General features: G+C 30.5%; 4 protein-coding genes across 4 annotated transcripts in view; 2 read left to right on the top strand and 2 right to left on the bottom strand.

The window, feature by feature from the left end:
* LOC125818914 (glutamine synthetase cytosolic isozyme 1-1) overlaps window positions 1-26,222 on the top strand; it is a 176,314-nt gene that overhangs the window by 69,391 nt on the left and 80,701 nt on the right. The gene's annotated exons all lie outside the window — the stretch shown is intronic.
* LOC125818922 (uncharacterized) overlaps window positions 1-26,222 on the bottom strand; it is a 196,224-nt gene that overhangs the window by 123,621 nt on the left and 46,381 nt on the right. The gene's annotated exons all lie outside the window — the stretch shown is intronic.
* On the bottom strand, window positions 1,252-10,064 carry LOC125818931 (uncharacterized). The gene is made up of 15 exons (XM_049498443.1): window positions 9,940-10,064; window positions 7,123-7,198; window positions 6,795-6,970; window positions 6,258-6,374; window positions 5,809-5,928; window positions 5,268-5,403; window positions 4,759-4,929; window positions 4,470-4,628; window positions 4,267-4,373; window positions 3,725-3,815; window positions 3,111-3,252; window positions 2,538-2,697; window positions 2,298-2,426; window positions 1,629-1,755; window positions 1,252-1,519 (listed from the first exon to the last, which is right to left on the bottom strand). The coding sequence occupies exons 1-15, from the start codon at window positions 10,038-10,040 to the stop codon at window positions 1,274-1,276; spliced, it is 2,058 nt and encodes a 685-aa protein (XP_049354400.1). The 5' UTR covers window positions 10,041-10,064; the 3' UTR covers window positions 1,252-1,273.
* Window positions 17,539-23,442, top strand: LOC125818916 (THO complex subunit 4D-like). Its single transcript, XM_049498427.1, has 7 exons — window positions 17,539-17,793; window positions 19,000-19,234; window positions 20,087-20,233; window positions 20,319-20,387; window positions 21,628-21,809; window positions 22,200-22,253; window positions 23,046-23,442. The coding sequence occupies exons 2-7, from the start codon at window positions 19,040-19,042 to the stop codon at window positions 23,221-23,223; spliced, it is 825 nt and encodes a 274-aa protein (XP_049354384.1). The 5' UTR covers window positions 17,539-17,793; window positions 19,000-19,039; the 3' UTR covers window positions 23,224-23,442.

Below are 26,222 nucleotides of genomic sequence, written 5' to 3'. Positions count from 1 at the left end.
TAATTAAGGTATTCGCGTTGATGATTGACAAAAACGTACAATACTAAATAATATATATATATATATTAAAAAAATGACCTTGGAAAAAAAAATCAAAGTCTTAAACCAACAAGCACTTATGATATTCTGATAGGAATGTATCGTATACTATTGCGAAAATATCGTGGATTAACTAGCACACAATCACAAACAAAGAAAATAGAGAAGAAAAACAATGCAATGATTTAATGAGGTTCGGCTCCTTACAGCAAAAGCAAAGAGAGTTTTTCACTATGAGAGAAAGAAAACAAGTTTTACATCGTCAACTACATACCCTATATATAGATCCCAAGTAGTTCCAAATCTATAAGGAAAAGGTTTTATCAATCCTATAAAGATAATATATTACTTAATTTTCCAAATCCATTAAGACAAAGGTTTCCTAAACTAATAAGAATTATAGTTTCCTAAAATATACAATGGAAAAATTTAAGACATAATTAACATATACTATAGGGGTTTGATTCTGATACATTTTATAATTGTGTAATTTAAAATTTTGAGATGGCGAGGTTGGTCTTTCTCCAGAAAATAATAATTAATTAATTAAAAAATGATCTCACGAGACCAAGATTTTAAGTAAAATCCAATTTTTTTAAATCTAATAAAACTAATAATCTTCGGTAAAATCCAAATTTTTTTTGGCTAAATTAAATGGAATTCAGACCGTGCTACTACAATAACGTTAGGCAAGGAAAATTAGAAGAAAAGCATGGAAAATTAGAAGAATTTTTTTCGGAGAACTAAATACAACAGGAATTCAATTTATTTATTTATTTAGTTAAAAAAGATATATTTTTTTAATAATAATATGCATCGTTACAAGTAGGAATTCAATTTTAGTACTTTAAAGTTTAAATAAATTACAATAGAGAAGTTAAACTACAAGTCTAAAAATTATTAAATTAGTAGGAATAATGTCTTACGTTGTTTGTCAACCCCAATATCCTCAAAAATAAGTTGAGGAAATAACGGAAAAAATTGTTAAATATTTTTTCAATTCTTGTACCAAATAATTAACAAACTTTGAACCATTGGCCCATATGATTTAATAAAGAGAAAATTTCAAAAATAGCAAAGACATGATAAGGCTCTATAGCTATAATTTTGATAATTGTGCTTCATAGCAATAATTTTGTTTGTTGTGGAGACTGCAGTTTGTATATTTCTCTATTGTAATTGTATCAGCATCCCCCAATTACCTTTTATGCAATAATCCACCAACTTGAATTATTTAATCATTTGTGGGGGGTCCTTCGAGACGAATATAATCATACATGAGTCCACTCCAAGAGCTCGAACCTCTATTTTGCTTAAGAAACATAGTATTACTTCCAATAGCTAGAAGATCACTAGGTACATCTATACTATACATTCGATATAATCCATGAATTCCATGTCTTGCAATTGCGTTATCCTTGCCTATCGACCCTGTCGTAAAATGAGGTGCATGCTCTGGATTTTGATCGTTAATTCGGATCTATAACAATTGAAACGCGCAGTTAATTAATCGAAAAAAATACAATGTATACATGAGGAATATACTAGTATACAAATTAAGAAAAATGTGAAAATAATTTAGTCCATACTTGTAATTCAGCTTCATTTGTTGATGCTAATGCTAGTTGAAGAGTATAATTTGAGAAATCCTTTACTTCTTGAAGATCAAACACAATTTGCCATGTAGTTGGTATATATGTTTTGTCCCCGTCATCCCTTTTTTGGCAAAAAGAATTAGAATCAGGTACGTAGTATAATCTTACCAATGGAGTCTCTCAAAAGGAGACAAATTTTATTCCTATCTTGTGATGGTTGGGAGACTACTAATGATAGACTCTAGACTCATCAAGGAGAGATTAATAACGCAACACACAGTAACAACAACAAGATAAAAAGTGAAGTGAAAAACACAATGAGATAGTACTCAAGACCTAAGGATAAGCAACTTAAAAATAATACTAATACTCCTAGCTAGTTTGGTATGGAAAAGAAATACGCTCACCAACCTACTAAAGTTCTACAATAATACTTGACTTTCACGCCCACCTATCAATGATCATGTCCTCAGTTAATCACAGATAACTAGTGATCATAATAACTTGAATTAATTAGTAAATAGTAATACTATTAAAAACTTGTTAATTCCCGAGTGGACAGACAACCTACTACGATATATTGAATTACGTATAAAAATTATTTACGCTGTCAGTGTATACTATGTAAACAAGCTAAAAGGTAAAGGATGTTTGTGAACATACTTGTAAATATATCTATTCACATGAGCAAAGTACCAATCTGTTTGATAGTTGCTTGATCCAACAGTGTAGACCAAATCATTATTAGGATATATTTCTGTATAACGATCCCATAATCCATATTGCCTAAACCTGAAAAAATAAATACAAAAATAGTAAAGTGACTTGCGTGGTACTTAGGTAAAGTTGAGTGATTTTTTCGTTACGAAAAAATAAATATACTGCATGATGAAATTGACTTACTTTTCTTCATAATGTGCAATGTATAATTGGTTTTGGAGTTTTGGTTGTGGATTTGGGATGAAGAATTCTGCAGCAGTTCTATCTGGAATGCCTATTTCCCACAATGTTGGACCATTTCTTGGAGGGTAATACACAAGAGTGTGTAACCTAGTTCTTGATCCTGTATATTTTTACAGAGACGGATTCAGAATTTAAATTTAAGAATACGACCTTTATAATTTTACCATTGTTCCTATTACACATAGGAAGTTATGATTTACGTTTGTAATTAATTTAATATTCGTTGAAATTGTAGTGAAATTTGTATATGCATACTCTATGTTGAGTTCGATTGAACCCATAGGAGACATGTTACATTTGCATCTATATAGTAATGTTACAGAATTTAAGAAAGAAATTAATATGAATTTTTAGGACAAAGATTTGTGGCCGTGGAAATATGTTATTATGGGTAAAAATGAAAGATTAAAGTTTAAATTATTTTTTGAATATAGAAATATGTTTTTTTTCTAAAGTCGAACAGACTAATAGAGAAATACTGGCACGTTAAAGAAATATAAAATGTATCCATGCCTGGGGTTATGTTGATGTAGTCCATGTATTTGTAATCACCAATAAATCCAGGGACCCAAGCGTACAAGCTATAATTTCCAGGGATGATATTGTTAATCAAGAAATATCCCTCATTATCGGTTTGAGTCCAAAATTGATAACCCTGAAAAATAATATACAAAAATCATATACCAAAATTCGGGGTAATAAATTACCCATGATAACTTGACTCGCCCAATCTATTCAAGTTCAAACATGATAATTGAGTGTTTATTTTGACACATTCGATATAACTCATCTAAAAATTGTACCGATTTTGTGTTAAATGTGAAGTTCAAAAATAACTCATAATAAATTTTATCAAAATATTTATGTATTTTTTTTTATTTAATATGTTGTATATAGTCATAATAAATTAAAAGAAACTTTATAAGGTCTGAACATATTATACAAAAATAAAGAGATCGATCGTTTAGCCACCGTTTAGCACATTTTGACCCAACTTATCTCATCCCAATTAATATTTGGGTGAGTAAATAAACAATCAACTCATTTTGATTAGTCTAAATTCAATTTTATCCGCCCATTTAATAAACTCAATTTCAAAACACAAAGTAAACCACAAAAACACAAACCTTATTTTCAATTTGCCATGATCCAACATCTCCAGGTGCAGCCAACCCAATGAAAGTTGAATTTGGAGTGATAAGTGTTTTACTCATGTAGCTACAACAAGAAATTAGTAAGTTGTTACTAAGTGAAATAAAAATCATTCAATTTCTTATATACTGAAAAAGGCAGTTTGGTGCACCAAAGTTTCACTATACATGTTTGAGGAAGGATCGGTATACACTAACAACAACAACAAACCCAGCGTAATTCCACTAGTGAGTTTGAGGAAAATAGAATGTACGCAGATCTTATCCATATCTCGTAGAGATAAACAAGTTATTCTTAAAAGACCCACGACTTAAAATAAAACATTTTCAAGCAGTTTGAAAAATGGAATACAGAAATAAGAGCACTAACAAATAATGTGAAATGGAGAACAATACACAACGAATAGATGAAAGAACAATAACGACAATAAAATAATGGGATAACCAAAGCACAAAAAATGCAGATTACCGAAAGTCTTATACACTAGTACATAAAAATAGTAATTAAATTAATGTACCTATCGTTAACGAGTAATCTGCCACTTACAATACCCCGTTGATCAGCTCCAACGAAATCTTGTGAAAGAGGGAACTCATACGGCCAATTTTCGGTTTCGATTAACATCTGTATTAATTAAATTCGAGACCGCTAATTAAAAAATAAAAAGACCTTATTGTTCTATTTTTCTTGGAATATTGTGTACATAAATTAATTTAGTACCTGTTCTTTTGCATCTGTCCATAGTGTTAGAATGCCTTCATCATCTGATGAAACAGAGTTTAAGTAAATAAAAACAGGTCCAAAAACTTTCTTCCATGGCTCTCCATTTCGAAATCTGAGCCCTATAATCTCCCCGGCATAATGTGTACTGAAGAACATCTGTTATATATATGTAAAAAATAAAATGTTCGTGTCAAATTACCTTAATAATTTCTCATTTCCACCATAATCATCCAAATAAAATATTCATACGAGCGATGGAATTATATAAAAACTATGATATACTCACCGATAATGTTATTGGGCCGGTGTGAGAAGTGAGGTCTTGTTTAACAGGCCCACCTGTTTGGAACTCACTACTTGGTGTAATCATCCAAAATCCAGTTTTTAGGCTTGGGCTTATCCACCCATGGATCCTATTATCCTTGTTTTCAACAGAGTATTGATATTTATCATCCACCTGAATACATTTTTTTTAAAATAAAAAAAAGAGTAAATAAAATTTGAAATTTAAAAAATAATAGAAATAGCTGATATTTGCATGATTAATCAATTAAATTCAGAATATTCATCATAACGGTCGATTTACGCAAATGTCCCCTTTAGGCTATTATTTAAATTTTGTGTCTACTACTTTTATAAATTGTGCAAATATAGCCCAACTCTTTTGGACATGTTTGGACATATCATATCAATCTTAGAGATAACATTAGATTGTTCCTATCACTTAAATTATGTCACTCAATTCTTAATGTATTTTTCAACCTTAGAAACTCAATTTGTTATGATGAAATGTACCTCTCCTTTGAGGAAAGAAGTAGATGGGCCTGTAAGAAGTACAGCTTCTTTGTAGTCAAGCTGTCGGCCCATTTCTCGATCTTGGGCCGTGGGCATTATCCTCTGCCTTTCATCTGAAATAGCCATATAAGAGAACCTGTCCAAAAAAAACACAATTTGGTGTACAAAGCATCCTCATTCATCCAAGGTTCCAAAAAAAAACCGCACACTAAACGTACGTATGTGGTGTAGATAATATATCCAGACGCAAGTAAATAGTTGTAGGGATATATTTCTTTTGCTCTATTACTTTTTTCTTTCTCAATTATTCATGCGTTAATCCATTCAATAGATTTTTGATATATAAACATTCTCCTGTATATATACACACTCTCGTACGTAAACAAATATGTACAGAATTCCCCATTAAGACAAAAAAATATCACCCTTCTTGTTATATCCTCGAATATTTACTTGCAATTGTCATGCTCAAAAACTCGATCGAGTTGATAACTAGAATATATATACACATATGTATGTGTGGGGTGGGTGTGTTACTTACAGCTTTTCATTAAGCTTGAAGACCATTCTTCCTTGATAGACATCTATATCTGGCCATCCTTCCAAACGCTCAAAAATTGCATAGGAATAAAAGCCACTACTCCCCCTATGAATTATAAACCTACAAGAATTAAACTAAATATTAGTCAAAGAAAAAACTTAATTTCATATAATATATATTTTTTAATATCTTGCATTTAGCATCAAAACATTTTATTAATTTGGTACGTAATTAAAACTTTGCTAAATCATTTTTCTGACATTAAATTAGGGATAAAGTTACGTAACAAATGGTACTTATAAAATTTGTGAAATAAGACGCGAAGTAAATAATATCATAGTTATTTGAATCAAGAAGTATGTAGTAAAATGATCAAACCTTAATATATTTGTTTTTTGAGTAAATATATTAGTGGTAATTAATGCAAGGATTAAAGACTTACACTTCACCTTTTGTCAATATTCATAGAAAGACTTGAGGAATTTAATGTCTTCCAAATCCTTGTGAATGAAAGCTCTACTTGATTTTCATCTTGCAATATAACTTCAAACTTTGTCCCTTCAAGTCTACAATATGTCATAAAATGCAAAAAAAAATAATTAAAAATAGGATAAACATGCACTTTTAACCCCTCAAATATTATTTGATCTTTGTGATATCTATTTAAGCACATTTAACATTTAAGTGATTGAAATATTCAAATTTTATCCCTGTGCAATTGTGCTAGTGAATCTTCACAAATTTATCAAATTATTAACACAATCTAGTTATTTCGTTTTATGCTAAGTCGTTATAGCTCAATTAGGGTTGAAATTGTTCTTTTTTTAAAAATCTAAATAAACCATATTTACTTATTTCATCAGAATTAAAAGTCAAATGCACTTAATCTTATTTTATCAGAATCGAAATCATAATTTATCAATAACTAAGGGACCGAAAATACTATTATCCTAATTAGAAATTCAGGAAGAAAAAAAAAACCTTACTTGTCAAAAATGTCCCCTTGTTTTTCTGCTTTATTCCAAACAATATCCCAATACCCTCTATTATTTTCTTTATTTTTATTTTCCAACAAATTATCAATGCCATTGTATTGTATATTAATAACCATTCCATCAGGAACAGAAAATGTGATGTTGAATAGGCCATTATCCACCAACACCTGCAAAAGGGACAAAAGAATATTGGTACTATAAAAAAAAAGTTATCATGCTTATTAAAAATAACTGATTCAAAATAATAGTCACTTTAAACCGATCACCTTTAAGTTTAGATAGATATATCATTGATTAAAAATATTGTAGGGGTTCTTACGTGTTTATTTAGTCTAAGTAATTGCACTGGAGGATAGGTTTGCAAATCCAATGGGATATTCTTCTCAACAATTCTCCTGAAAAAAACAAATTAAAAAAAAAAACATGTGAAATATTTGACTAAAATAATTTTTTACCTCTCTTCAATATTAATTAAGTAGGGAAATTTTATTTATTGGAGAGGGATAAATAGGATGAATATATTAATATCTTAAAAAAAAAAACTCAAATTTATAAGGTTATTTTATCACTTATTTGATTCTGGTTAATTCAATCCCCTTTGTAAGGAGGCACTTTTCTCCTAGAGTTACAAGACTATTTTGTCAAATTGCTTATCTCGCACCTCTATATATTTTTATCTACTCGATAATATTGATTTTAAGTACAAGGTACCCTTTTTATTCAAAATCGTTTGTACTTGGAGGTGGAAAGAGGAAAGTACTCTTTGAAATTATTAATTAGGTGTAAAAGATAGGTAAATTATAAATCGAGCTGAAACTAAAACAACATTATTGTGGACCAAGTGAGCTGTTGTCTCCTCACTTTTGTGCTTTAGTAAAACAACATATTTAATAACTTTTAAATTAGCCTCCTAATCTAGAGCCACTAATTTTATGTTTGTTTTTTCTAATGTTCTTTTTTATTGGGAAAAAGTGTAGGGGATAAATTTTTAATAGGTTAATTATGGTAGAACCTAATCACTTTAAACCTACAAAGCATTTAGTTCTTTTGATTTATGGACAAAGTTATTTTGAAATTATAATTTTATAATTTTGAGATTAATTTATCTCATTTAGGAGGTGGAATAAAAAAGGCATAATACATAAAGGAAAAATTCTTTTTGCCAGAAAATTTCCCAATAATTTGGCCAGAATAGTATTTTACTTATGTTATTTTACCTTTTTGAATATTTTTATCCTTTTAAATTTAATACATTTTAATTAACGAATGGTAAAAAGATCAATTTATTTTAAAATAAAAAAAATATTATAATTTTTTTAAATTTCTTGCCAAATTCTGGCCATTTAGCATTACTCATACATAAATATGTCATTTAACTTGGTTTCATCTCACATTTATACTCTTTAATTTTAGATGTACTCAAGTAAACACTTAAACTTGTATAAAATTGAATAAATAGACACGCGTCTTACGTAACATTCTACATATCAATTTGTGTCCTACGTATATTATGTCATGTAGGACTCATGTGTCTACTTAATCAACTTTATACAAATTTAAGTGTCTATTTGTGTACATCAAAACTTGGAGGACATATATGTAAAATGAGGTCAAGTAAAAGAACACATTTGTGTATTATACCTAAAAAAAGTCGAGTTAGATGGGATTTTCAGAACTAAAGTCATCGTGATTATATTTGTTATGGGGGAAAGTATTTTTTTATTTACACTCTATTGGATTGAAAATATAAACTTATCCTAGACTAAACCTTCAACTAAACATAGTATAATCTTAATTTTAATCATAATTTTGAAAGGGAAGTGCTAAATGGCCAGAAAATTTGACCAGAATTTGGTCAGAAAATTAAAAAAATTATAATATTTTTTTAATTTTAAAATAAAATGATCTTTTTTTCATTTTTTAGTTAAAAGGATAAAAATATTTTAAAAGGTAAAATAACATTAAAAAAATATCATTCTGACCAAATTTTCCTGGCCAAAAAGATTTTTCCATTATGAAATATTCCACTTTATTCTACATACAAAACGACCTCTAGGAGTAAAAAATAAAATAAAATATATAGCACTAGTGTAACATTATTTTTATTTGGTAAAGGAGAACATACATACCTTTCCCTAACCACAAGAAAACTAAGTCATGCGCCCATCAATTAAGGTACCAAAAAGGAGACATTTTGTGTGTCTTGGAACTTAGAATGTCCTAAAGTGGGGGTTGTGTTATGATTGAGCGGTGACTACTTATTTATCCTTTTAAAAAATAAATTTTGATTCGATTCATGAAAGAGAAATCACTAACGATAATGAATAAAGACGTCAAATAGTCGGGTTGAATGAAATATAGAAAAGTTAAAATAGATTGAATTAATAAATGGGCGATTAATTGACCAATCAAAAGTTATTTGGACTGGAATGAATTAAAAAGCGGATCATAATAAAAATATTTTTTCCTTTATTATTGTTATAAATGACATATCAAATAATAAAAATGTATATTTTTTGTAAATATTTTGACGTTACTATCAGATGTATTGAATTCGATCTTTAAATATGAAAAAATACTTTTTTTTAGATGACTCTTATAACACCACTGCTTACAACGCCTTCATTCACTCATCTTGTTATTTCGGAACTGTTGAGCAGACACATAAAATCAAACATTTCTCTACAATATTGCATAGATAGACTGATTATTGTAAGTGATTGTTTCTAATTGGTTTATAAATAATTCTTTTACTACCAACTTCGTTATAAATTCAAATTAGTCAGATTCAATATCAAACTCCAAACAAACAAACAAAAACAAAAAAAAAGAAACAACACTACTTTGAATAGAAAAAAAGCAGACAAACCAAAAACAAAAAAGGAACAGTTCCAGTTCTCTAGATTCTCAAACAAAATCCAAGAACTCTATTTCATAAATTGACAGAACAGAGAAAATAACAAAAATAATCAGAGTCTGATATTATGCTCATAATAACTTTTTAAAGATATTGTTGCAATCTTTAAAAAAAAATACAGTACTACTTTTGAAAATTCAACATTAACTAATTAATATTTTTAAAGAATTCGAGCAATATAATAAAAAACCATATTTAATATAAAGAAGAGAACAATACCTTGTTGCTGCACATTCATTAATTAGCAAAAATAACTGAAGAAAAATTCCCAACAATCCAAGAAAATAACTCCATTTTCTTTTCCACCAAACTTTCTTCATTATTTTCCAACTTTTTTCTTTCCTGCAAAAGACAAACATTAATTAGTAAGTTCATGTCACATATATATTTTTAATTTATATGCATTGACGGCATAAAAAAAATAATTACAGAATCAGAACACTTATAAATAATTACAGATAAATCTTTTGATTTAAAAAATGTAACCTTTTCACTATCACAAGATAAAATTTACTATACAATTATAACATATTACATATTCAGTATAATTTCATAAGTAGGGTATGCGGAGGATAATGTGTAGGTAGCTTAATTTAAAATCAGTAAGAACGAAAAATATAGTAGTGAAGAAACATATAGAAAAATAATGGAGAAAAAATCTTAATATTATCGGTGTGTATAACTTAAATTCGCGGTTTTTACACAAGAATATAACATAATGAAACCAAATAAAAACAAGAAGAAAAAATACATACCTTTGCAAAGACAGAAGAATTGCTGTATGTTTTTTTTAAGGTAATTTTTGAGAATTACCTTTAAAAAAACGTTACAAGCTAAGGTTATATTATTAGTTATAAGAGTAAAGTTTCAATTTATTTTCTTTCAAACAAGTACTACTTGTGCTTTCAACAATGGTCTCTCTCTCTCTCTCATGTATTTATAAGCATTTGCTAAGGGGTTTGAACTTTGAAGAATAACCAATATGGGTTGTGGTGTAGCAGTGAAATTGGTTCACTCTTAACTAGAGATTTCAGGTTCGAATTTTGGGTATGAAAATAATTATATTGGGAGTGTCATCCGCGAATGAGTCTTGCAGTACGCAATCTAAATTTAATCGGGGCTCCAATGTGAACTCCGAACACCATATGGAAAACGAAAAGAAAAAACTTTGAAGAATGAGTCATTTAATTACAACTTTATTTTACCAAATTCTTCTCAACTTTATGGATTTTTGTAGTTTTGGTTGTGTTTTCAAATATTGTAATATGAAAATTTGTGGGACGTGGGGGTAGGGGGTTAACATTAATTTATGAAAATCAGTATAGTTAAACCTCTTTATAATAATGTTATTTGTTTGGGTACTTTTAATTGCTATAAAATATTGTTATAAAAAAACATAGATGCTTATGCAAATCAGTATAGCCAAACCTTTGTTTCATTTTTACTTGAACCCTATATTAAAAATAGATATTTTATTTATTTGTTCATTTTAACAAATTAAGAGAGTTTTTTTTTTTTTTTCAAATTACCTTAATATTCATTAAATAACTGCATAAAATAGTAATAGTCAAATTTAGAGTTCTAAAATATCATAAATAAAATTAGCTCATTAAAATATACCTATATTTTTTTTATTTTTTAAAAAATTATCAAATTAACATGAAACAAGTAGTATAAAACGGAAGAAGTGATATAAAACAAAACATGAAAGTATTGCACCATGTGCTTCGAGTAACTTTTTTTTCCTCTGGATGGTAATCTAATACTGAATATTAGTTCCAAATAGAGGGGTTTGGTAATTGTAGTTGACTCATATATTCTGCTTATTAATTAATAATGCAGTTGGAACTTTAATTTTGTAATTTGTCACAAATATAAACTGTTTGCCTGTTTGGGATGGTAAGTTCAAAATTTTGACAATAGTTGCACCTATTTTCTCCATCTTAAATTATCTATCGTAATTTCTAAAATTAACTATTTTAAATTTTTATCATTTTAAGAATTAAAGATAAAATTAATTATTTTACTCTCATTCTATCCTTAGTAGAAGGAAAGTCTTGACGTAACCGATAGAATTATTGTCATGTGATCAGAAGGTCATAAGTACTAGCGATAGAAACAACAACCTTTTAAAGAAAAATAAAGTAAAACAATGTATAACATACTCTTGTAATCCGACTCTTTCTCAAACTCCACACATGGTGAAAACTTAGTACATTAGGCTCCCTTAATCTATAAAAGATAACGTATAAATCTAAAAAGACGAATTCAGCGTGTAATCTATGGGTTCAGATAAATTCAATAGTCTTTGTCTAAACTTTATATTTGTATTAAGAAATTTGTGAACTCAATTTCTTTATATATTAGCCTGGATAGAGTTTCTAAAAGCAAAGTACAACAACCATGTGGTGTGAAACCATAGATCAAGTAAAAATGACTTTTTATCAATATATTAAATGGCAGTAAATGTGGGGAATTAGTTAATTTTGGTCTTTGCAATTATGACTAAACTGTTTTTCTTCTCTTCATTAATTCTATATACACTGACAACTTATCTAGCTAAACGAAAAAAAGTTGTGGCATATTTTATTTAGAGATGAATTACAAACAATATTTTATGAGTACTTTTTTGTCCAATAATATTTGTTTATTATTGACTTTGCACACTTCTTAAAAAACTATAAATAGAAGGATAATTTTACTATATCATTTTTTGAATATAATAAATACAACGTCTTGAAAAATGTAATAGACAAATGACTATAATAAATGATAAGGGTAAATTAGGAACCAAGTGTAAAATTATTCATTGATTTCATAAAATGGACAAATATTGTTGGACATCCAAAATAGGGAAGTGCTAAATGGCCAAAAAATTTGGCCAAAATTTGACCAGAAATTTTTTTTTTTAAAAAAAATTAATTTAAAAATAAATTGATATTTTTTCCATTTTTTAGTTAAAAGGTATTAAAGTTAGAAGGGTAAAAATGTTTTAAAAAGTAAAATAACATAAATAAAATATCATTATGGCTGGCCAAATTCTAGCCAAATTTTTGGGCCAAAAAGATTTTTCCTCCAAAATAATATAATAAATAACTATATGTTAAGAAATCTTAAAAGACGAATACATTAATTTTAAATTTTGAATCCGCTTCTCAGTAAAATGAGTGGTAAATTGCAATCTTGATAATTGAATTTTGCTTTGAAGAATAAAAAGAAAGAAAAGGAAGATTGTTGGTTGAAGTTTGCTTGTTGTACAGGTAAAGGTTCCTCCTAATCTAATTGTAAAGCCAAAGGAGAAAAAACCACCCAAAAGGGAAGGCTAAAATATAAATTTAATTCACCTGCATGATGGAAAAATCACAACTTATAAATAAGCTTTTGCAAATAAAATTAATTATAAAATTAAAGGCGGCAATTAACAAAAGATTAAATGCTAAATTACTATACCTTTGAAAAGAAAATTAAAATATAAACTTTTAGAGACCAACATGTACTTGCATCTCTTTAAGTATTTTATTTTATTTTTGGTATAGGAAAGATTAAATATATATAAATTCTTAAGCAAAATGGTTTAAATATGTAGGGAGAATAAACTTCATTTCCTTATGCGTATTTTTATAATTTTTTGTCCTACTTTTTTTTAGTCCGTCAAAAAAGAATATATCTTCTTTTTTTTTGATAATTTTTTAATTTTAAATTTCACATGACATGTTTATAATCACAAGATTAAATAATTTTTTTTATATATATTCTACATATCTTGAATTTCAAATAATAAAATTAAAAAATCTTCTATTTTTTAAAATTCCATATTAAATCAAAATCAACAGACGAAATAGTAAGTTGTCTTTATGTTTGTGCTTGGTTTGTCATAAAATGGACACATTTGTTGCCTCTTTTCATATATGTTTGACAGTGACAATCTTCAATAATAATTCTAAGCGGATGATATATATTGTTAGTTCTAGGTAAAAATTTGAGGCACTCTTGATATTTACATGAAATTAATGAAAACATGAAATGCGTGTATACTGTTTTTTTTGTTTTTTTACGTAAATTATATAGTTGATTAATGTACATTTTTATCTGATCTATTATTTTCCAACAGATAAATTGTGAGCTATTCTACTAGTTTTACTTATAATAATAATAATAGTTTCACTAAAAATAAAAAAAGATGTTTCGTGGACCATTAAGTTATTATATGATTCATTTACAGAAACATCCAAAAAATAACTAATTGCCCACTTTTATAGCTAGAACTCTTTAGTATGAAAAGTGCAAAAATGAAGGCACACAATTTTATTTTATTTTTTAAAGAAGTCCATGTGATGTCCAATAACTATATGGCCACTTATGACAAAATTCTACATAGTGGACTCCTTTATTGTTTTTCTTTGTATTTCTAAAATTCTAAATTAATTATAGTTAGTCCCTTTTTCTTGTTAAAGTTTTCAACAAGGAAGAAAAAAGGTTTTTGGATAACATTAAGAAATTATGAAGTTTTTTCTCAAAAGAATTGATTAGTTCTCCACTAGCAAGAATTAATTAAGCCTATTTTTGGCTACTCTTTTGAAAAGCCAGCAAGACAAAAATGTTTGTCCATGACATGTAATGTTGGTTTTGAATTAACAAGCTTTATTGATTTATCGAGCTTTAAAATATGCGTCTCATGCGAATTTGTGATATGTTTTATAAAGTTTTTTATTTTCCTTTTCCATTCCGATGTGAGATTTACCTTCTTCATAAACTTGTCAACCTAAAAGTCTGCTAGTCTTTCTCATTGACTTGCCCTCGATTATGAGCGTTATATACACCCCTCTTAGGGGCTCAGTATCATTGTTGATGTTTGTCCTACCATCGTATTGAGGGAGTGTCACAATTTGATGTATATTTGTCACGATCATGACATGTCTTGCCTGTTTTGGCTCAACATGCGTCACAGATTTTTTCCTTAGGCTACATCATCATCTAGCTAAAAACTAATTATACCATGTGAAGTTGTGAACTCATGATATGCCTTATAAAATTCTTCATTTTTCTCTCCTATTTCGATATGTTATTCATTTAAGGCTTCATGAGCACTCCTTTTTAAAAGTCTATCAGCCTAAAAGTCTATCAATTCCTCTCTTTAACCTGCCTTCATCGGTCCATCCTCTATAAATGAGTGTCAAAAATTAAAGATCAATTTATTTGAAAGACAAATGTACTTTTTTTTCTCTCTCTATTGTGCTAAGACTAACAAATTACATCTAAGATGAATAGACTTCAAAAGATTGGAGAAAGCAATGGCCCAAAACAGAACATTTGGGACAGAAACCCATTTGATGAATAAACAAGGCCCAAACTAACAGGGCTTATACTTGCAGATTTTGGGCCCTAACCTAGCAACTAAAGCCCAAACAACAGCAAAAACAGACAGCAAGGTAGAAAATTAAAGATCACCATTTAAAGTCACAAAAAGTATAACTTATACAAATTCCATAGTGTAAATAGTAAATTATATTTTATCCATACTCTTTTTTTAATTACAATAATCCCTTAAAATTTGTATCTTCCGGATACATAAGTCACCATCCAGATACATTAATTCTAATACAAGAAGAATCTTTCTGTTGCGCTAAAAAGGGAATAAAATCTGAAAATTAATTAAATTCCATAAATTACACTTACGTTTCTTCTTACTCTCAATCATACAGAGGAAAATCCTAATAGAATGAAGATTTTCAAAATTTCAAATTGCTCCCCTCGTTCAACGAAGAAACATTTCAGATTTGATTCAAAAACTTTTGTCGATTTTTTGGGCAAGCGAGGTGAGTTATGAAGGATACAAAAGTGATGAAATTGTTGTTGGACAGACGATTTCCTTTTGAATCTTCAAGTTCATCGAAGAGACTTTCAATTTTGATTCAAGATTCTTTCTTCTCAAGTTCATCGAAGATCCTTTCAATTTTGATTCAAAATTGTTGAAAATTTTGAGATTCAAAATTCTTCTCCTAGTTTATTGAAGATCCTTTCAATTTTGATTCAAAATTATCGAAATTTTTGAAAAGATACATCATGAATATCCTTGCTACTTAGCATTTTACTATTTATGTATCTTGTTTAAATTGATAAGTATTGTATTTATACAACATATATTAAATAAATTATTGTTGCCCATAAGATATTAGATTTGAGATCGATACATTACCGTGTGGTAGTTGCTATGTAATTGATACATTTAGTATAAATTTGAATTTATGTATCCTATCTAAAAAATTAGTGCATGATACATTAATATTTATGTATCTCGTTTAAATTGATAAGTATTGTATTTATACTAGATACATTAAATAAGTAATTGTTGCCCATAAGATGTTAGATTTGAAATTGATGCATTACCGTGTGGTAGTTTATATGTAATTGATACATTTAGTATAAATTTGAATTTACGTATCATATCTAAAAAAAAATTGTGCATGATACATTACTATTTATGTATCTCGTTTAAATTGATAAGTATTGTATTGTTACGGGATACATTAAACATGTAATTGTTGCCCATAAGTTGTTTGGTTCATATCTATTTAGTCTACTTATTATTTATGGATTACGATTAGAGTAGAACTTTTCCAAATCAAAGTTTTATTTGCATAGGCTAATTATAGAGATATTTTGCAGATAATTGATTTGCTTACCATAATGAAATATGGCCAGTCTAATGACACATCACATAAAAAGAGGCAAATTCATAGTATTATACTATAGTAAATTTATAAGGTAGGTAATTGAATCGTTGATCCAAATTTGGGAAATCTATTTGAAGGCGGACATATTTGGCATAAAATTGATTTACTGATCTAAAAAATGAGATAATATTTCTTAAATCAACATTCATTAATTGGAAAGATAAAGGATTTGAAATTCAAAAATGAATTAATAGAAGTACTGTGGAGAGATTTGTGCGCGTGAAAAAAAGAAGAAAACTTATGGGTATGAGATTTCATATTAATGTATTCGGAAAAGGGGATGATGGGAGCAAAAGAAGGGATTTTTGATATTTTTTAAAATAGTAGGGAAAATAAAAAAATATGATAATAAATGATGTGTAGTTAGGTAATTTTCAAAAAAAAAAAAAAAGTCTAAAAAAGTATACGGAAGTACAAAAAAACACAACAACTAACAAAAAAACCACTACATAACATTCATAAAAAGTATAACAACAACAATAACGACAAAATAATGTGATAATCGATTAAGGCAACAAATATCAAAAGGCAATAAACTACATGAATTTGGGCCTATCAAAAAGCCCATCTTTGACCCCCCCACCCCCTAGAACTCCTTAATCCTTATTAACTCTTCTTCCATTGGCCACCGTCTCTATACAAAAAAAACCAAATCCCTAAGGGCTCGTTTGGTGTGAGGTATAATAACAAATAGTCCCGGGATTAAATTATAGTACCGCTTATTTTGTTGTTTGGTTGGCAAGTTCGGGATAACTTATCCCGGGATTAATAATTAGTACCGGGATAAGTTATCCCTCTCCTTGGGTGGTATAGTAATCCCGGGATAACTTATCCCGGGATAAAATAGGTAAATGACAAAAATGTCTCTTTCAACCCTTTTGTTATATCACTTTTTACATTAATGAAGGGCATTTTTGTAAACAAATAAATTGTTCTTAAAATTTATTATTTTGAATACAACAAACCAAACACTCAATAAAAAATAATCCCAACACAACTTATCCCATCATAACTAATCCCAACATAACTTATCCCAACATAACTTATCCCATCATAACTCATTTTCAAACCAAACGACCCCTAAAAGCTGCTAGCAAATTTCAATCTTCACCCAGAAATTCCTTTTGTAGATCTCCCTCTAGATCAATCTTTTTCTACCCCATTGAAAAAAAATTCAATCTTTACCATCAAAAAGTTCAAATCTTTGCAATTTTCCCAATCAAAAACATCAATTTTTACACTTTTCCCCATCCTCCTCACCTTCCTCTCCGTATTTCTCTTCATCTTGATCCAGTAATCTCAGATTCGTTCAATTTTCGGTCTTTTGCTTCAGATCTTGGTAAATTTTCACTTCTTTTTTTTTGTTTTTGTTAGATTTGGTAGTTTTTTTGTATTGTTGTATGCGGATTGTTCAATTTATTATGAATTAGCTAAAAATTGCAGATATACATAGGGGTTTTTACGCATCTGGGTCGGATTTTGACCTGTTTTGGGGAGTCCATGTAACATAGGTTATAAAGGTTCAAGTTTTGTTATGGATGAATTACCTGTGTGCTGATTTGCAGATTTACGGATCTCTGTGTGTGTGTACTTAGATCATGGTTTATGTTTTTTCCCTTTTTCTGCCCTAGTTCTCCATGGATCTAATTCATATTCTGTATATATTGGAGGCGGATTGCTTATTGTTGTTTGACTTATAATCTCTTGCATCCATGGCTACAAGTTTCCTCAATAAGCGAGAGATTGAATATAGAAAACTAATATGTCCATGTTCTTTGAGGGTAGAAGGTAGTTGAGGTTGTCCCCTTCCCTGTGGGTAGATAGTATTGGCATTATTTGCTTAGTTTATTGTTCTTTTCATTACTGCTGCTACACGTTGTTTCTTTTGCTTTGTTTATCACATTATTCTGCTTGGTATGGTCTGTTAGGCTTCCTCTATTATTTTCTATCCCTTGTTCTACCTCTCTGTTGTGTTTTTCAAACTGTCCTGTTATGTGTTGCCTGAGCTGAGGGTCTTTTGGAATTAGCCTCTCTATCTCCATGAGGTAAGGGTTAGGTCTGGACCCGTCCGTTACACTCTACCATCCCCAGACCCCACTTGTGGGAATACACAGGGTATGTTGTTGTTGATCTGTGATTGTTCAATATTTGTCTACAAGTTTTGCAGATGTACCTAACAAATAAGTGGATTATGTATTTTTTGGCGTTGATTATCTAATGCATTGTTATTACTGATCTGTGCTGAAATTACTGAATTACTTTGTTGATATAAAACTTACATTGTCAATGACTCTGTCCATTTTACTGATCACCTGTGTTTTTGCCTATTTATTTAGGACACACAATTTTCTGGTTGAGCTGTATATATGACATTTGTAGTGTTGATTGAATATGTATTTTCCTAACTTGTTAGTTAGTGTATTCTGATTTTTTTGCTCTGGATGGTTCCAGAAGTTTCTAGTTGTAGTTTCTATGTTTCTTCCATTCTCTGCACTGGTTCCATTTTTACTAACAAATACTTATATTATTTTATCCTTGCCTACAGACTGTTTGTTTTGCTGCTGGTTTATTGTCCTGCATACTTCATGGCTTCCTTGGATATGACTCTTGATGATATGATAAAAAGTAGGAGAAATAATGAGAAAGGAGGTAGGGGACAAGGCAGGGCCCGACGTGGAAGAGGGCAAGGAGGATCAGTTAGAGGTGGAAGAACAACAGGAGCTCCTCGTAAAGGGGCACTTGGTGTAAATGCTCGGCCATCTGCCAACAGAATTGCCAAGGCAAGCTCAAAACTGTCGGAATCTTTTGCATTTCCTAGACAATTTGATATGCTTAAAAAATCAAACTGAGGATTCTACATATATTTGCTTTAGAATTGACATACAAGAGATATTGATATGTTTGGCACCAAGGAGAAAGTCCACTTTCGTTCAGCAATAATAAGCTATTGAAATGGTAGTGCAAGTATCGATGATCCTTGAACTTCTTCCATTTGAATGGTGTTTTCTTCAAGGAATTCGCAATGGATTTTGATAAAATGGGATATTCAGGTGGCCCTGTTCTTGCATACATGACTTCTTTGTAGCATGTTGCAAGAGGTGCTTCAATAACTGGAAAAATTAAAGAGCTTTCACCATTTAATTTCCATAACATCTAGAGGGTTGTACTTTCTTTACCATCTCTTGTCCTCACTGTCTAATTGCTATTGCTCTAGTTTCTCACCACTGGTGTAAAAGGGAGTTCGCAATTGTCGTGATGGATCCTACTGCAATATGTGGAACTGCTACAGTGTCAAGATCTTCTATTACAATCTAGTTTATGGTCTTTTTGCAAAGGTGGCTTCATTCACTGAACATATAAAGTGGAGCTCTCACCTTTTGTTTAAGGATGTGTTGATGTGCAGTTGGTCAAATCCTCCATTCCACCAACACTTTTTCTGCATAGTTCATTCCCCTTTCTCTATTAGGTTACATTGTTTTTTGAGCAATTCGACGTAAGAAACTCCTCCCTAGTTCAATGGGAAATTGATGATATCTGATTTAATCTTGAAGAATGGTTATTTGTCTTATTTTTTGGTAGTATGCTGACTTTTAACTTTCCACCTGGATATCTTTTGGGCATTCTTGCTTCAGTCTTTCCGCAGAACCAAGAATTTGCCATGGCAGAATGGCTTGCTTGAAGATAGTCTTAGAGCTGCTGGGGTATCATCAGGGTTAGAGACTGGCACTAAGGTGTATGTTTCCAACTTGGATGTCGGAGTGACAAATTCAGATATAAGGGTATACCTTGAGCATGTCTTTTACATATATACTTTTTTCCAATGGCTATCTTTCAAGATCTGTTAAAAAAGGACTTTCCACACAGGAACTCTTCGCGGAGATGGGTGAACTGATACGATATGCTATCCACTATGACAAAAATGGACGTCCAAGTGTAAGTTGATCTTCGCTAATTTAAATCAGAGTTTTACACTTAATATAAACTCATGCCACTTGATCATCACATGCACAAGTTCTTCATCAATTGGTGATAAATATCCTGCCTGGTTCCTAACTAGGAAATTGAATTACATGTCAGTATGGGCATAAAGATGTACAAAAGAGGCTACTCCAAATGATTGGAGTTGCAGCATGTTAAGAGGAAGAGAGATAAAAGAATTATGATAGCTTCTACCAATGTTACCAACAGGTTTTGGGAAGTCCCTGTAGGATTGGTTGAAGTTTGATGTGGTTTAGATATGCATTTTCTGAGTTTTTATCATAAGACATTCAATTATGGGGGGGTGGGGGACAGCCTTACAAGACTTGAGAAATATCTAGTCATAAATAGCTGTGCTTTTGCATCAATAAACTTCTGTATATTGGAAATAAGTTTCTGCATATGAATAATCCAGAAATTATTGTGTTACCCTGTATCCTCTATTACCTCAAACTGTCCACTCAAAGGATGGGCCTCAATTTTTCAGTATGTCAAAGTAATACACTAGATCCACTACTGGAAGCTGCTTTCAACTTTTAACATATCACTTACTTTCTAAATAAGAGCCTTACTCATGCTGAGCTATTGAGCTCTTATCTTGGTATAATTGCGTTGTGTCAAAGCATTTTACCAGATCTACTATTTGAGATGGAAGTAGTGGATATCATTTTGTTTGAAGTTGCAATGTGGTTAAGGCTGCATTTATCTGTTTAGGCATGAGATAACTATCATAAAGTAAAATGAATATTAGTGTCTTGAATTTGAATAGAAAATTACTAGTCAAACTTCAAATCAGTTTTGCCTACCATGTAGAAGACCCTAATCATGGAGGAATTGTGGAAGGGATACGGTATAAGGTCTAGTGTGAATCGAACCCATGCCTACCATGTAGAAGATCCTCACAGATACCACTAGAGTATAAGCTTTGGTTGTTTGTACATCACCCCATTTATTATCATGTCTGTCCAATTATGCTTGTGTCTAGCACAATCTATCAGTATAGTTCTGCGTTTATCATCTTCTGTTAGTTCGTGGTGCTGAATTATTTTGTTCGAGCTAGCTGTTTTGCTGCGTCTTTTGTCCTTGTATTGGCCTCTCAGTTATTGCTTGTTTTGGATTCAATAGTCTAGTTGTTTTTGTAGCATGCTTGTATAGTTTTTAGTTAATATTGATGGTAAATATTGATCACTCATAGGGCTCAGCTGAGGTGGTTTTCGCCAGAAGGAGTGATGCATATCAAGCACTTAAAAGATACAACAATGTTCAGTTGGATGGGAAACCTATGAAGATAGAAATTGTCGCTCCCAAGCCGGACATTCCTTTATCAGCTCGTGTAGATGTTGGACGAGCAAATGGAAGGAGGACCGTGGTCATGATGTACGTCATATTAATTTTGCTCTCTTTGCATTGCACCTCTATTTGTTTGTGTGAGCTCCATGTTTGTCTGATAGACTCTGATGCAGCATCAACAACCATTTTACTTTTAGAATATTTTGCACTTGTTTTGGCTATCGCTAAATAGTAAATAGTGCAGATAATGTGGTTTTTGCCTCTTAGTAGCTTTGTCAAGTTCACTAAGTTATTTTTTTTAAATTTGCTGTTGGAGTCATTTGCTTTTTTGTAGTTAATTTTTTAGCAGGATGTGGTAGTTTTGATTGGTGGGGTCATCTTATAGGAATATTGTTCTCCAAAGTATTATGATGCTGCTGTGGGTGAATTGTGTTCAGTATAATTTTGGAAGTTAAAGTGACTTTATGTCTTGTGCAGGCCGGGCTCAGCTCGTGGAAGAGGTGGTGCATCTGCTGCTAATCGTGGTTCAAGGTGAGTTTCTCATGGGCACAGCTATTTAATCTATGGATGTGTGGTTACTGGGTTGTGGTTGGGAGGTTACATGTTTGTTCGGAGACAACTGAAGGCTATTTATTAGTAGAATGATGAATTTTGCCTTTTAAGTCGATTAATAAAGTTGATGATTAACATATATCAGATAGTGGAATTTTATCTCCCTGCATAGCTCAATAGATGACTATCGTTCCATTTTGAGCCGTTCCCAGTATTTATCTTCTATTATGGGAGCTTTGACATCTAATTTTTGTTGCCAAGTTCTAAGGTCATCACATAAAACACAAGTTACACAGTTTATTTCTGTTTTGACAGTGCAATCTCTTTCTTATTAACAATGTAATGCCATGTAAAATAAGAGATTCCTTTTTGATGGGCTAATCAAGTGTACCTTTGATGTGGATATGGCTTAGTGTTACTTTCGGGTACCTTTGATCTAGATATGGCTTAGTGTTACTTTCGGGTACCTTTGATGTGGATATGGCTTAGTGTTACTTTCGGGTACCTTTGATGTGGATATGGCTTAGTGTTTCTTTCGGGAGTTAAAATGTTTAGCATGTTTTATTCTTAATGGTAGATTGAAGTTAAATATACGAGCAAATGAAGGTGATCATTGCATCAAAGTGAAATGATAGTTGTGAAAATAAACTAATTAGATGAATCCCTTGATAAAGGAAAAAGATGCTTGAAAGCCTTACGATCTGAATGACACTGTACTTGTTAAACAATTTGTTGGTTTTTCTGAACTATTTTTTTAATCTCATTGTATAGTCAAAGGGGCCATGGTGGCTTGGGTAATGCACCAGGACGCGGCCGTGGTCGTGGTCGTGGACGTGGAGGACGCGGTCGTGGTGGTAGGGGTAGTAAGAATGGCATTGAGAAGTCAGCAGAAGATCTTGACAAGGAGCTGGAAAACTATCATGCTAATGCAGATGCTATGCAGACCTAATATAGTGGTGCACTTTCAAGAACTGCGAGAACATTTGCTGTAAAGTTTGCTGACTGCCATAGTACTTATTTCTGATACTTTCGGAGGATGCTAGTTTTTGGTTTTAATGGTTTGTAACATGAATATTAGAACGTCGATGTGAGTTAGTATAATGACTATATGGTAGCTTTGTTGCTTTATTTTGTTTGTCTCCTATCCAAGTATTAACCATGGATCTGGGAAAGTGAATATGGAGAGAAAGATGAACTTCAATGTTTACTTCATTTGTTCAATCTTTTGTATTGTGTATCACTTGGCTGCTTCAGTTTTGATACATTCTAGAGATCATATGGTTCACAAATTATTTTTTGTAGGGATTACAATGCACATCTGTTGAATAATTTTATAGAAAATTGTTCGCCATTTTTTTTTACTATGGAGATGCCATAGCTGCACTTGTACCGATGGTCTTCCAGGAACAGCCTGTCTATGTCTATGAGTTAGGGGTAGTATCTTCGTACACTCTACCCTCTTAAGATGTTTGGAAAAATACATTAGGTATGTTGTTAGGGAGATGCCATAGAGCAGTGTAAGGAATGAATCAAGAAAAATGTGTGACTAGCTATACTGATCCTGACTTGTGAGTAATTTAACCTTTTACTAATTATCAAACATGGTATTACTGAGGCGAGATTTAATATCTGCATAACTCACCTCCAAATTCGTTACCAAACGGCCTCCCTTATTGAATTAGTAACAATGTACATAATTGTGGCAGAAGTCATGAGTGGGTCTTTTTTCTTTATGTAATGATGGAATTAATATTTTATACCGTAGCATACTTCACAGAAATCAAATTAAAACTTTAATTTATGCAAGAAAAATGACGACATGCATAGGTCACACATGTGTCTTTAATTATACATTTATCCCCCACCCCACCGGTGGCGTAGCCACTCAGTGGTCAGTCGGACATCCTTCGTCGAAAAATTATACTATATATAGGTTAAAAATTATTTTTCATACATATATATATATTAAATTTTGAACACTCTTAATGAAATTTCTCTTCGTCACTATATCCCACCCCCACCTCTCATCATCATTAATCACTAAATTGACAAAAGAACAAGAAGCTCTTCTTGTTTATCATATATAATATAACTTGATGAATCATGAGTAATAATGGGAGACAAATTATTTTCATAGGAACTTTCTTGAATTTATATCTTCAAAAAGATGATGTTGAAAAGCCTATGTTTTTTGACATGTTATTTCAAAGTGGCATCCAATGAGATCAATCCTAAGTGCACCATATTAGTTTTATGTTATTGTAATAATTTATGGATAAAGTAATATGATTTCTAAGACTTAGTGAATGAAACTCTTTGCAATTGGAGAATATTTGTCCACTTAAGTCAACATCCTAACAAATCCAAAAAGCTTCAACTAATGTAGCAATCCTAACAGACTCCAAAAATGTTCACCAAATTCCTAAAGCAAGGTGTTAAAAAATGATTGAAACAAGTAACCACTCATCCAATCAAGAAATTTGTGACCACATATTATAGCTTATAATAATAAAAATGGAAAGGAGTATATATGTGTTTTAATTGTGTTGATTTCTTTTCATCCGTTTAAATCTTGGAGGATAGAATTACACGTATTTATGTTAGTCAGAGATAACAGACACTTCATAGAATTAATCAATATGTATCAAAATTGATCCGAACACCACAATTATATATGTATATAAAAAGTAGTGTGATTTTTTTTCATTGAGTACCCTTCTAATGGTACTAGTACACTTTGACAACAAAACAAGAAGAATGTAGAAACACATAATATGCTACCAAAGGATAAGGTTTTATACATATCATATTAAATGGATAATACTATGGAATGAATAGTTCTTCAAACCCCCATTACTCCCCCTCCACTAGAGAAAAAAAGGGAAAAGAAATAATTCCAATCAAATTTCAATTAAAATGAAATATTTAGGATAAATTAATGAAATTTAGGAGGTCATATACAATGACATCTCATATAATACACCTATCAATTGGAATATTCTCATCCTAAATCTTGGTTTCGTATTTGTATTTTTGAGGGTGGGGGTTTCAATCATGAGTTTATTAATTTAATATAATAACAATATTTTTGAGTCAAATTTAATACATATGTTTGAAAAATAAATATAACGTTTAAATTGTGAATTCACTACTTGCATGATGATCAAATAAATAACGGTTCTTGGGAAATGGTTATATCATATTTGGTGATGTGTTGACAAACTTGTTCTCATACAAATGGACATCAAATTTGGTGGAATATTACAATTGGAAAGTGATAAAGAGCTATAAACTCTATATCTTGGATACTATACATAGATCAATCTTTTGTGGGGTTTCAATTGGGGCAGTGGTTCTTGAGAATGTCAATCTTTTATTGGTTGTTGTGTTTGCAAAAATACAAAATAACTTACTTTGTGTGTTAATGTAATGTTACAAGCGGAGTCTAAAGAAGGTAATTTACTGGTTTATACACACTTTGTTCTTATCTTGAAAAGGTATAAAAAATGTTTTTGATAGATCATCAACTCATGAACTAAAACATAATCCATACTAAAAACAATGGAGAAAAAAAACAGCAACAACAAAGAGATTATATTATATGATAATTGAAATCAAGAAAATAATAAAATAATAACAAAGTAATAAAACACTAAATAATAATATCTTGGTCATGACCAGTGAAATGTTCCACTCTCTGTTGATCCCTCAAAAACTCCAATAAAATTAAGTCTCAACTCAATTTAGAAATTAATTAAAAGTATTGGACCTTCTTAGTGCTTTTTACTTAGTACTATAAAGGAAAAATAAAAAGAATAAAAAGCTAATGTGTCATGCCAAGTGTCAATAGAAGTGAAGAATAAAACCCTACACACTATTCCTCTTGCTTGAAATCTATGTTAGCCTTACATCATCTTTTTTTTTTCTTTTAATTTTATTGTATATAGT

The sequence above is a fragment of the Solanum verrucosum genome, unplaced genomic scaffold (genome assembly GCF_900185275.1).
Source record: "Solanum verrucosum unplaced genomic scaffold, falcon-dt-bn FXZP01000252.1, whole genome shotgun sequence".
Taxonomy (NCBI): domain Eukaryota; kingdom Viridiplantae; phylum Streptophyta; class Magnoliopsida; order Solanales; family Solanaceae; genus Solanum; species Solanum verrucosum.
Note: the sequence above shows the minus strand (reverse complement) of the source record. Positions and strands in the feature narration are given on the sequence as shown.

Coding starts and splice junctions, on each gene's coding strand:
- LOC125818931 (XM_049498443.1), bottom strand. CDS start 10,040: ATGAAGAAAGTTTGGTGGAAAAGAAAATGGAGTTATTTTCTTGGATTG. Junction 5,929..6,257: donor TCTATGAATATTGACAAAAG/GTGAAGTGTAAG, acceptor TAATTCTTGTAG/GTTTATAATTCATAGGGGGA. Junction 4,374..4,469: donor GGACAGATGCAAAAGAACAG/GTACTAAATTAA, acceptor TAATTAATACAG/ATGTTAATCGAAACCGAAAA.
- LOC125818916 (XM_049498427.1), top strand. CDS start 19,040: ATGGCTTCCTTGGATATGACTCTTGATGATATGATAAAAAGTAGGAGA. Junction 20,234..20,318: donor TGACAAATTCAGATATAAGG/GTATACCTTGAG, acceptor CTTTCCACACAG/GAACTCTTCGCGGAGATGGG. Junction 20,388..21,627: donor ACAAAAATGGACGTCCAAGT/GTAAGTTGATCT, acceptor GATCACTCATAG/GGCTCAGCTGAGGTGGTTTT.